Source organism: Meriones unguiculatus, chromosome 1 (genome assembly GCF_030254825.1).
Source record: "Meriones unguiculatus strain TT.TT164.6M chromosome 1, Bangor_MerUng_6.1, whole genome shotgun sequence".
Classification (NCBI taxonomy): domain Eukaryota; kingdom Metazoa; phylum Chordata; class Mammalia; order Rodentia; family Muridae; genus Meriones; species Meriones unguiculatus.
Genome location: NC_083349.1, coordinates 100,051,051 through 100,064,319, shown reverse-complemented (window position 1 = coordinate 100,064,319; position 13,269 = coordinate 100,051,051). Strand labels below are relative to the sequence as shown.

General features: G+C 40.7%; 1 protein-coding gene across 1 annotated transcript in view; it reads left to right on the top strand.

Annotated features, from left to right (window-relative positions):
* The window catches only part of Qpct (glutaminyl-peptide cyclotransferase), a 33,344-nt gene extending 21,846 nt beyond the window's left edge, over positions 1–11,498 (top strand). The window contains exons 4-7 of the mRNA XM_021634361.2: positions 3,987–4,163; positions 5,904–6,003; positions 7,531–7,647; positions 10,873–11,498. Coding sequence (XP_021490036.1) covers positions 3,987–4,163; positions 5,904–6,003; positions 7,531–7,647; positions 10,873–11,018 — 540 coding nt within the window. The 3' untranslated portion in view covers positions 11,019–11,498. The remainder of the gene's footprint in view (positions 1–3,986; positions 4,164–5,903; positions 6,004–7,530; positions 7,648–10,872) is intronic.
* Positions 11,499–13,269: the final 1,771 nt, after the last annotated feature.

The window sequence follows — 13,269 nt, the reverse complement described above, 5'->3', positions numbered from 1 at the left end:
AACCCCTAAAGGATAGGTAGTCGGGGGAGGTATGGCACTCCTAGGAAGGAGGGCGCGAGGCAGGGAGGTGGTGCAGAGTATAGGGAACAGACACATGTGTTGATTCTGAATCCATGACAGGCAGGGAAGCGAGGGTTCCACCAGCTCCCAGAAACTTTCTAAGGAAATTAAGCCAAGGGTATTTTGGACTTGGGAGGACAAGCTATAAGGAAGGGCGGTGATGAGGAGCCCTAGCGAGAGCAAGGAGGTTAGGTGAATATGTTGAACAGTGAGGTCTTCAGACTTTCTTCCATTTCTAGCACCAGAAAGCTAGCAGCAGACAGAGGACTGGAGTAACTGTCTCCAGAGAACGCAGATGCCACAGAAAAGGATGCCAACGGAGATATTTGGCAATCCTAAATGAGACCATTGAATAGGCACCAGATTGCTCTGGAGTGACTGAAGTAGAGCCAGCCAATTTGTGTGTCCAGCAAACATTTTAGTACCTTGTTCTTCAATACAAATGAACACCAGGTGTGGTCAGATATTGGAGAAGAGTTTCAACTGTGGAAGAAAGCAAGAAAAACTAATTATGGAAATTGAAACATGAAGTTGGAGGAAATAGAATAGTGTAAGGGGCACAAGATAGCTTGACACTATTTAAAATTTCTTAGAGATAAGAGAATTTATAATCATGAAACAAAGCAGGGTATTCAACAACAGAATAATCACCTCACAGCAAAGAGCTCTTAGAAATTTGAAATTAAAAATACAATTTTCAAGAAAGACACTGAAAACTTAGGATACTGAAGTAGATGAAATATCAGTTCTAGAAAAAAAAACAAAATAAAATGATAATGAGTTGTTTGGGGGATCATTCCAGATGATATGAAAAGTAGTAAGAATAAAAATGACACTGGCCTTCTCAATAGAAATCTTGGGAGCTTAAAAAAAAAAAGCAATAAGGTTGTGTCTTAAGTATTTCAAATAAAAATTCTTTGCCACGTGAAACCACAGGATAAAGACTTTTTTTACAAGTGTAAAATAGCAGTAATCTTCACTCTCATGCACCGCTTCATTTTAGAAGTGTTGTCTAAACTTGCTCCAGCAATATTAAGAGGGAAAAAAAAAACCAATCAGGAAACCATAGGGGATGAAGTCTTGGAGTTCTAGTTCCTGGAGAAGAAGCGAGAGGCCACAGAGTGGAGGTGAAAGGTGATCAGAGATAATACGTGAGGAGGAAGGCAAGGGAGTAGCCAGCACAGTCTGGAACAAGCGAAGGGTGAAGGCTCTGGGAAGGGTGCATCCAGACAAATAAAGCCAACCTGACCAGAGGTTCAAAAATATCCAAGATGTCTGACAGCATAACTGTGGGGATGTATTAAGCTGAAAGAAAATGAAGCAAATGAAAAAATAGAAAAGATGGGGATTAGAAAAGGTGGGGAATAGTTTTGCAGAAGCCAGATGAGAGAGAGAGAGAGAGAGAGGAGAGAGACTGTCTGTCTTTATGTAGAAACAGGAAAGAGACTCCCAATGGCTTTTGGGCCAATTATGTCTGATATGTTTCTTTTAAAACCCGTGGCATGTATGTGCACATATATGCCTATTGAGCATTTGTGTGGAGATATTAATTTGCCAACTGATATGTTGGTTTGAAGATCAGGTATGAGATCACACACACACACTCACATACTCACACACACACACTTTCTCATACACACACACTTTCTCACACACACTATTCATAATAGGTATCCAAGGTATAGAAACCAGCAGAGATGGGAAGAGAACCAGGGAGCAAGTCTCTTTGACATTAGCAGGGAAGAGACATAAAGGAATCTGTATTTTCTTCTTCATCCACTCTTACACTGAGTATTTCACACTCTTCCTTTCTCTGACCTGCAGTTCCTTACTTTGCCCATCTTCACTCCCAAGTAATGAGCTTGATTTCTTCTTGCCTGTCTCATTAGATGGTGATCTCCCCATCTAATGATGTACCAAATTCCATCTGTTAGGTGAGGAAGGAAGAATGTGGTCTCTTAGGAGGCAAACGGAGGAATTCCACCCAGGATGGAGCATCAGTTATGCTGTCTGCCATCACTAAGTCAAGGATGCTGAAGACTGAGAGTTAACCTTTGGCTTTAGCAATGTTTAAGTCACAGGTGTTCTTGACAAGATCAGTTTCAGTAGATGATGGCCTGAAGATGAAGCCTGAAGGGGCAGACTTAGAACAGAACTCGTTAGAAAGCCTGGGGGATGCCATTTATTTGGTAGAACACTTGCCTTGCATGCTTGGGGCCCTCAGTTCAACACCCAGATTTAAAAAAAATGGAACCCAAGAATAAGACTCAGGCAAAATGCAAATTTAGAACTCTTCCAGTGAGCTTGTCTATGAATAAGAAGAAAGAGTAGAGGTCACCAGCCCATAGAGATATCCAGTAGAGACAGAAAACCTGACACAGGAGAAATGGTGTTTGCTGCGTCTGTGGAGAGATTGGCATCTAATGAGATTGGCATGAAGAAACCAAGGCCATGGCTTGGGAGCAAGGAAAGGGAGAGTGTGATACTCCGTGTCAGCGTTAATGAAACCGGAAAACACAGTGTGACTTCCAGTTAACAGGAATCAAACTTTGTGGTCCTGGATTTTAAGCTAGCAAACAGTATGGTTGTTTATTTTTTTCTAACCAGGTTCAGCATCTTGCGAATAGACCCAGAGCAGGTGGAGAATGGTATTATCATGAAGAGATAAGCAAAGGGACTGATGTTATGTAGGGAAAGGGTAGGAATAATTGCCAGGAATTTGGCCAAACATGGAGCAATTAGGGTCATTATAGAGGGTAACTATGAAGAGGTGAGATTAAGTGACCTTGGGGATTCTGGTAAGCATGAAGGACTTGGGGATTTGAGTACTGAAAGGACTAATCTGTACAGGAGTCATAGCCAGGCCAAAAGTGTAAACCTTTTTAGTTTGCACAAATAGTGTCTTTCTCAGAAAGCCTTGCTTGATGTCCCAAGGACCTCATCTCTCATTCCCTCCCAATCTTCAGTGGATGCATGTTGTACCCTTAAGCCCCTTGGCATATTACATACAATGCTTATGTGTTTGTTTTTATTTCTCATATCTCTGTAGACTCTCAAGAGAAACCCTGTAATTGTTCTGTTTGTGCCCCTACTTTGTTCCTAGGGCAGGGTCTTGAACTCAGATTCAATAGCAAATTTCAGACTTCAGTAAGGTGAGAAGAAGGTACCCAGCTGTTTTAGGTTGGGTTCCCAGGATGCACATTCAGAGGCTGGGCATTCAGGCCAGTGAGTAGGGTGTGGCCCTGGATCAACACTGGCAGCAGGGAGAGGGATGAAATGGGATTAGGAGGAGCGAGCAATGGAGCTGCAGTGCAGGTTTTACAGTGGCCTCAGCCAATATCTGGGGAGCTGTGGAGGTGGTGGCCCTATAGAGAAGCTCCAGTGCCTGAATAGGCAGACAGGGGATTAGGACACTCCCAGGAGGTGCAGCTCAGGAGAGGCTGCAGCTGGGCCAACGCAGCTCCCTGAGAGGGAGCTCTGTGGCATGCCACAGTGTTCAGCACAGCCGTGCTATAGCCTAACAGTTCAGTAGGGAGCAAGAGCAAATGTGAGACATTTCATTTTAGAAGGAGAGGGGTTTGCATGGCATGATGATGTTCAGAGTGGAAGCAGTGTGAAATAACTTTCAGCATATCTTCACTTGTTTGGACATCTTCTCTTCACGGGAATGTCTATCTTTTTGCCCAGTTACTAGGAAAGAATGTGAGTTTTTAACTGACTGGAGCATTTTTGCTCTTTCTTTCCACCAATGATCATTATGAACTCATCTTGAATATCTATATCCCGTTTATAGATATCTCTGAAGACAATCCCAGGTCAGTATGTCCTTCCTAAGTGCTTTTTAATATAGTCCAGAGGTCTGTGATTGTTTGGAGATGGAGTTTCCATTGGTTTTGTTTTAGTTTTTGAATTGTTCTTTTTATCAGGATGTCTCTGGTTCCAAGCCAGATCTCTCGCTCAGGCTGATTTTCTTTGATGGTGAAGAGGCTTTTCTCCACTGGTCTCCTCAAGATTCTCTCTATGGGTCCCGGCACTTAGCCCAGAAGATGGCATCAAGCCCTCACCCTCCTGGATCGAGAGGCACCAACCAACTGGATGGCATGGTTAGTCTGAGTAATTACCTTGGCTCTGTAGCTCAGTCCTTGTCTCCAGAGAAAAGGCTTCTAGGACCAAGTAAAGCCCTACAAGTGCCAGGAATCCTCAGAGCACTGTTTACTGAAGAACATTCCTTGGCATGCGCTGGATTTTTGAGGAATCCCAGAGCTAAGAAGAATGGTAGACGCTGTGTTTGGCTGAGCTTAATTAAAATGATGTGAAAATCAGATTAGGGGGTCATTAGATTCAGCATGGTTCACTGAGAACACATCCCCACAATACTGTGTAGTATGGAGAGAGAAAAGCCTTTTTCAGGAGGAGGAAGCTGGGAACCCCAGGAAATGGAGCAAAGAGGACAGAGTGGCGAAATTCTCACGCATTTAAAGCAGTCTAGTGAGTGCAGCGCCGACGTTTAGCTTGATGTGGTAGGTTGATGTGGCATTTACCGTGTGAGGGCAGAGACATTTTGAGGGTGCCTTAAAAGCCTGCTGTTACTAAACAGAGGGTACACGATCCAACCTTCACTCCTCCTCATTTTGTGTCCTACCAGTAACCTCCTCCTGGGTCTCCTGATCTTCACTCTGTCCTCACCTCCCCCGGCTTAGAACCTTGAGACTTCTCCCACTGCTCTCCGTTTATCTCTGACATTCCTTCTAAGCCCTCCACTCTGCCTCCACGCACCCCGTTGTCAGGCGGCTGACCTGCACCCTATGAATCGAATGAGCTAGGGCTTTCCCTGACAATCCTTATGTGAACACGACTTTCTCAGGTACATTAACAGCTCTCCGTGGGTCAAAGACAGGTAGTCAGTATTTCACTTGTTCACGTGTGCCTGAGAGGCTCGAAAGAGTTCAGGAAGTAGTTATTTACCAGTTCAGATAAACGATCCACAGTGATGGAAAGGGCCATTCATTTATCCAATCTCAGGAATGTGTTCCTGTTTCAAACAAGCGTTTTTCCAAATGAGTAAATACGCATATCAAGTATTTATATGTGTATGTATAGTATCACGTATACTCTGTCTTCGGAATCATGAAATCTGAAAACATGTATTCAGTATGTGTCAGATTTAACATTAGGTGGTTACCCACACATTATTTCACTTATCTAAATCAGGAGGACTTAATCTAGGTGGTGGTCCCTGGGGAGCCCTCAAGCTTGCCTGTGTTTTATGGCTCTAATAAGCTAAGGAACATTGGTTTAATGTGGAATGCTATAACCAGGAGGCTTGAGAGAGCTGTTGGAGTGAGCTCCTTGTTCGGCTCCACAAAGAAATGGTGATCCAGTATCACGATGCCTCTAGTTTCCCTTAAAGGAATTTTTCTCTTACATGCTGTATGAGTCGTAGCTTCCATCCTCATGATCACCTGTCATTACAGATTAAAGGTAAAAATGACTAATTGCAATGGCTTAGAGCATTAGACAGGTTTGAGCTCCCATGTGGACATGAAGCAAATGTACTCTTCCAACCCATGAAATACACATGAAATCTCTGTTTCTAATTCACCCTTAGTTATGTTCGTTTGGTGAATAATACATCTCCATTTATCCGCATTGCATAAGCAAGATCTAAAATGTTCTCTAAAATTGTTAGCAAATAACGTCACTAAACACTTTGTTACTTTATATCGCTCTCCGTGTGATTCTCAGTTATTAAAATTTATTTAGTTTTGACTGTTTTTCACTATTGATAGGTCTGATACATGCTTGGGTGATCCTGACAAATTAATGTTTTTTTCCCCCCTTAGGATCTATTGGTCTTATTAGATTTAATTGGAGCTGCAAATCCAACATTTCCCAATTTTTTCCCCAAGACTACCAGATGGTTTAATAGACTTCAAGCTATTGGTAAGCACCACAGTTACTAAAGAGCAAAATGTTTCTTCCTTCTGACAAGCATTACACGTTCAAATTCAAAATTTATGGTTTATAGATGGTTATGAGCCACCATGTGGTTGCTGGGAATTGAACTCAGGACCTTTGCAAGAACAGCTAGTTCTCTTAACCCTCTTCTGGTGGGTAGGCAAGCAGAACATTGTATACATAATAAATAAACAGATAAACTTTAAAAAAAGGAACTTTCAAAATTTATGGTTTAAGTGCGCTATTTGAATATTTAACATACCTCACTGGCATTTGTTTTACCCTACCAATTAGTTTATTATTCTTAATTCTGCAGTAGGCCCGGATTATTTTCCTAGATGGAATTCTATTTTGAAATGCAAACATCAAAACATTATTTCTTAGAAATGATGCTAAAAGATACTCTGGAATTTAATTTAATTTTCCATCTCAGATTTGTTTCATTCTTTGTCTTTTTTCTCCAAGGGCTCTGTGCTTTCCTTATTTCCTTTTCCAAAATGTAAACATCAATAATTTGTACCATATTGTGATTGAAACTCATTGTGATGTCCTCATTCGTGGGATTTATATTTTTAACTATATCTTTAATTGCATAAAACGTACCATATTGTTAAGGAAATATAAGTATTATTAATAGGAATATTATTTTTTGGGTTAGTTGGGGCTTTCTCAGTGTTCGTAAAACCCCATAACACTTGTTTACTTGTTAGTACAGTTTTACCCTTGAAATTTAACAATCACAAAACAGCTATCCCAGGGAGTTTTATTTTTCTGTTTTATAATCTCATGATCTCTTCTTATCTCATAACAAACAACATACATGTTACATGTTACAAGATAACAAGAGCGATGGGTTGCATAGCTCAGTGGTTCTCAAGCTTTCGTATAGACCAGAAAGAACCCCCTAGGTTCATACTAAGGCAAGGATGACTGGGCTGTGCCCTAGAATTTCTGGTTAACTAAGCCTGAGAGAGTATTAGCTAACTTGCCTCTCTAAGTCATTTCCAGGCGAGGCTGAAGCTGCTGGTCAGGAACCACACCTTGAGAATCTCTGATTTCGGTCATAGTAGGTACCCTTCCCCCACAGAGTGGCCATTTGATATACTTCATCTTACTCTGCTTGAAAGTTTTACTTTTAAGCTCCTCATTCCTCTGCAGGAATTCCCCAGGCACCATCTATATCTATGAACATTGGCACCTGAGCTTTGACTCCTGTTTTCTCCTTCTCAATCTCTCCATTGTCCTATTGAGCACCTACTCTTAAAGTGGATTTTACTAGCAAAGCCAGAGTGATGTGTCACTGTTGGTCTCTATTTTCCACCACTCCAAAGTGTACATAGGTGCAGCCTAGGCACTTATTGTCATATCTGTGGCTATGTTCGCTGATACATACCTAGAGAAGAATTCCACGTGTGATAAGGTTTCAGGCTTCCTAAATAAGAATGTACTCTAAGTGTTGATCAGATAAATAGATAAGTAGATGTTAATCTACTGTCTGATTGCCATCTGCAGAACAGGAACTCTATGAATTGGGTTTACTCAAGGATCATTCTTTGGAGAGGAAGTATTTTCAGAATTTTGGTTATGGAAATATTATCCAAGATGACCACATTCCATTCTTAAGAAAAGGTAACTATGTGTGTGTATTATTGTGAAAGTGTGTTTTTTCTACTATGCCTACTGTATTTATTATATTTTATGCGCATTTTGAAATTTTAAAACAGTATCATTTATACATTCTTTTTATCTTTTATTTTTATTATTATATGTTAATTGTACAGTGTTTCTTATGACATTTTTATAGATGTATATAATGTGGTTTGAACACACGTATCCCTCTGCCATTTCTTGATCCCTCCCTCTCTTCTTAATCCCTTCATCTTTCCCAAAGAATCTCCCTTCCCCTTTCATGTCCTTTTTTAAATGACCCAGTGGGCTTCTTTAGGTTTGCTTTTAGGAAGACAGACGGGTGGTTATTCACAGGAGTAGAAGGATAAGAACACCTTACCAACAGGTTCACCGCTGACCCACATGTCTCTTCTTTCCCCAACAACAATTCTAATTATGTACAGCTCCTCAGAGAGGGGTGGGGCCTTGTGAGATCTTTCACCCTCTATGACATGATGATCTTATGAAGGTCTTGGAAGGTCACGGCTGTTGTGAGTTTAACAGTGCAGTGGCCATGTCCTGCATGCATTTCACGCTGTGCTCCCCATCCTTCCCCTGTTCCTTCCATCTTTTTCATCTCTCTTTGATGTTCACTGAGCCTCAGATGATACAGATGTCTAATTTATGGCTTAACAGTCGACAGTCATTTATTCTCCTCATCTTAACCAGTTAGGGGTCTGCAGTTACCCTTGCTTAGTGTAAGAAGAACATCCCTAGTCTCTAAATTTTACCCAGCTCCCCAGTGCCATGACATAGCTTTCTTTAACAGTGGAAGTTGCCAGGTCTCCAACTGCTGCATGGATTCGAGAAACAAGTTAAACCTGAATAACATTGGTCCCACTTCAAATTGCTAAGCCCATGCTTTCTTTGTTGACTCCCTTCCAAGAATGACTGAATTAAATTTATATATTAATGTTTTGACCTATATAAAAGCAATTTAAAAGATCTGAAAAAGGCCAGCCACAGTGGCACACTCTTGTAATCCCAGCACTCAGGGAGGCAGAGACAGGCAGATCTTTGTGAGTCTGAGGACAGCCTGGTCTACAAAGTGAGTCCAGGACAGCCAAGACTACACAGAGAAATCTCATCTGGAAGCCCCATCCCCAGCTAAAGAATCTAAAAAAAGACACTAAATTGGTTTGAATGAGAGCCTATCTGTAAAAGGAAATACACATATTTTGCTATATGTGTAAGTTTTGGGTAACGTGTTTTTTTGAATATATATCTACAAGATAGATGTTAGATAATTAAACCAAATTAAGTGAGAAGAAAGACATCTAGACACACCCTTACCTAGTCTATATTGGTGCTAGGTACTATCCAGATGCTGCCTGTAATGCATTAAAAAAAAATCCCCTAACCAGGTAATCGGATACTCCCCTAAGTAAAAAGTCCTGCTCCTAACCAGAAGCTATATGCAATTTATACCCACTGAAGGAGAAATAAAATAATTGTTTTCCAATGTAGTGACAATGGGCATATTACCAGACTCCAGGACAGACCCCAGCGGGCAAGACAAAATGGACTCCATTTTGTGTGTGTGTGTGGGTGGGGGTGTGTGTGCATGTGTATGTGCATACGCCCGATTTTTGTTTGCTTGTTTTGGTATTTTTTGCTTTTTTTGTTTGTTTTGATTATTTTGAGAGAGAGAGAGAGAACGTGAAATTGGGAGGGTAAGAACTGGGGAAGATTTTGGAGATGCTAGGGAATGGGAATGAGAATGTTCAAAATATATTGTATAAAAATTAAAGATGATAAATACAAACAAATGAAATGAAACAAAATGGTCATTCCTTTGCCAGCCCTCTCTCTTTGAATTATCAAAAGAAATGATAGAGCCCATTATTGTTCATTGACATGGAAGAGTAAGTGGCATGGCATCCTTTCCTAGTCTTGCCCTTTTTAGTAAATGATCAACATTGATCCAGTAGCCCAAGGCAGAGTACTGGGAGCTGCCTTTAATGCTGTCCTTTCTCTGTCTACCTCAATATCGTACACACGTGTGGAAGTCTTCAAGGTGACATCTACGTTGAACCTTATATACAGCACTGGACTTACACACTAATTTTCATTTCTCCCGATTTTCAACAGTTTAGGAATGGGCACAAGTCGTTAAATATAACAAATCAATCAATCCAGCCATTATGCCATTCATTCATGGCTTCTCTTTCCTCATGAAAGACATTCTAAATTCTTGATGGTTGTTTTGTTTCTCCATACCCATAATATAGTTAGGCCATCTTAGAACCTGCCAGCATTCTGCCTTGCTTTGCATAAAGTTAGGCTGTATCCTTCATGCAGCTTTGATGTGGTCTGGCTTATCAGAAAGAAGCCCTGTGTCTAGATGAGGAAGTGTAAATTAACTTGGTGCCTCTTAGGTAGCCTCCCCACTGGCCTCCAGATTTTACTATTGCCTCTCTCTCTCTCTCTCTCTGCACAGAAATAAACTTATCTTTTACAAATGTAAATCAAATTATGCTAACACTGTTTAAAGTTTAGTGGTTTGCTGTCTTCTAGAGTAAAATGGAAAGTCTTTACCATGGCCTGAAATGACTTCTATTTTCTGATTCTGTTTCAAAATCAACTCCTACTTCTCTTCTCACTTCTTTCTGTGCTCTCCCACATTGGCCATCTTGCTGTTCCCTGTCGGGGCAAGCCTCATGACCTTTGCCCTTGGGGATATTGTTGCCCACAGAGCTCATTCCTAGGTCTTTGCCTGACCTGTCTTTCTTGGGTTTGTGTCTCTATTTAAATGTTACCTTCTGCAGGGGGCCTTCCCTGGCTCCTCACAATCCTCCTGCCTGCTTTCTATCCTTATCCCCATACCTCATTTTGTTATTTTTGAAAATCTTTAGTACTGCCCATGATTATGTTTCGTATGTGCATGCTTGTTTCTCCGCTAGAATATCAACTCTACATAGGCGAGGTCTTTCCTTTCCACCCCTAGAGCAAGAGCTTGTAGGCAATAGGTGCTTATCATCCCCTTTCTGGATTAATAAAAGTTTGTTTGCCAAAGCCTTGAAATACTCATACTTCAAATATGAAGTAAGACATGAAGATGCGCATGTGGACAATGAATTGTCAAGTGTCTTATAAGACGTAAAGCTTCCTCTGCTCAAAAAAGTCACTTTCTAGTTGACTCTCTGGAAATTCTTACCAACTTACAAGTTGCCTCTTTTGTATTAGGTGTTCCAGTTCTTCATCTGATAGCTTCTCCTTTCCCTGAAGTCTGGCACACCATGGATGACAATGAAGAAAATCTGAATGCATCAACCATTGACAATCTAAACAAAATCATTCAAGTCTTTGTGTTGGAGTATCTTCACTTGTAATATTTGAATTTTGTTTGTGGTAATTGCCTCTATATCAACTTCAACAGTCAAGACACTGTTTAAATGATCTGATTCCAGATAAATGTTGCATATAAATGTCTGTCCTATAGATTTATTCTGTAGCTGTTTTTGAATATATAATCAGTGAACCATAGAATTCTATGATGCCTTCATGACCCTTTTTTCATCTAGAGACAAGAAAGAAACATGCCAAGAAATGAAAAACAAATAGTTTTTGAAACTCTTTTGGATGAAATATTTAAATAACATCAGATCCACTTATCAATATCATAGACTTTAAACAGCACTTAAATATGATGATGTTTTGCAATATGTAGTGGTGGTTTTATATGTTATCTCATATAGTGTGTTATATAATATGTAATACAACACAGACATGTACTTTGACAGCCCTTAACTTTCTTCAAGAAAGCTTTGTGGGGTTTATTTCTTGAAAATTAAAATCTGAATTAAGGGTTATGAGTTTGTTTTCCATGTTCATAAATGAGAATGCCACTTGAAAGTGTCACCTCACTCTGTGAGGTCAGAAGAAGACATCGTATCCTCTGGAACCGTCAGAGATGTTTGTGAGTCACCGTGTCGGTGCTGGAAACTAAAACCTGGGTCCTCTGCAAGAACAAGCATTCTGAACCACTGAGCCATCATCCACTTAGCTTTTTTCTTTCTTAGACATAGCCTCATTTACACCAGGCTGGCCTTGAAGTCATTATGTAGGCGAGATGACTTTGGGCTTCTGGTTATCCTATTTTCATCTGAGTTGATAGGCTGAGGTCACAGACATGTGCCATTGCAGGCAGCTTATGAGGTGCTGGGGGACGGAACAGCAGGGCTTTGGGCATGCTGAGCAAGTACTCTGTCAGCAGAGCTGCCTCCTCATCAAGAGCACATCATTACTGAGTGACAACACATAATTATGTGTGACAGACGATCCCCGTAGTACTTCGTATATTTTTGCCAATGCAATCCTCTTACCACCTCAAGAGGCAGGTGGTGTCATTACCGTTATTTCATGGCACATCGAATAGTTAAATGTGTTCTTCAAAATCATGTAACCAAATCTGAACCAAATTTAGAATCTGGTCTTAAAGTTCGCACATATTCTGTGGTCCAGAACTTTAATGTTAATGTTCCAGTACTGTTACTGTTAAACAAAGTGACAGTTGCATGCTGAACACTTCACAGGGCATTCTCTCAGTCTGGGTCACATTTCTAGAGTCCTCTGTTGTGAAGATTCACTTCACAGGGTTATCCATCAGAAGTAAGTCATCTCTACGCAGATTTATTTTCATGCCATACCAAAGACTATTTTTGCACCAGCTCGAGTAAAACAGAAATCAACGCAAGTGGTTCCAGGGCTAGGAATCTAAGCCACAAAGCAGGATTAAAGAGAGCTGAGTTTTCCAGATTAAATTTTTTTATACGACAGAAGAACAGTTAAAGGGAGTTTATGGAAGATACAGTCTTGTTTTCACACCAGAAAATAAGTAGCTGTCTTGATGATGCATAGTGTAAGGGATATTAGGCCACAGGAGAACAAGTTTAGCCCAGAACCTGAATTTTCGTTGACAGTGCTGCATACGGAATTATAACCCGAAACGATAAGCTCCTTTTGAGGCAGAGTGAAATTAATAGGAGAGCTACTGTAATCTGTGCAGTTGGCATTCACAGAATTATTTTCAGAGAAGGCTGGAGGATATGTTGAAATGGGATACAGGGGAAAGCAAAAACATAAGCAGCTTAATGCAGCAAAGACCTCCTTGCTGTGCAGCACTGCCCTGTTCTGCTTCACCAAGAGCCTGCATGAATCCGAGGGAAGCAGCCGTGATGTCATAAAGAGAGGCTTTGGGGGGCATGGATTTGGATAGTAAGCTTTGAAATAGGTTTTGTGTAATTCATGCCAGCCAGAAGCATTCCTTCTCGAGAACTGCTGCTGTCGAGGTACTGCTCCATACACCAATCTGCATTTGGGATTTTTAAATGTGCATTTTGGAGCATTTTATAGCCTTTAAGAGATCAATCTGTATGGCTTGCCTATGAGTGTCGACCCTGCAATGCACGCGGCTATTTTTTTCTGCTTCTTGAAGAGTGACTTCAAAGGAAAATATTCATGAAAGAGTATTCATAACTTTGGTATCTGAAAAAAAAAAGTCACGAGCCTGTTATTGTAGCTTGAGGGCTGTGGCTGGAAGAGAAAAGACAGAGCCTTACAATGGAGGAATGTTTCAGACAG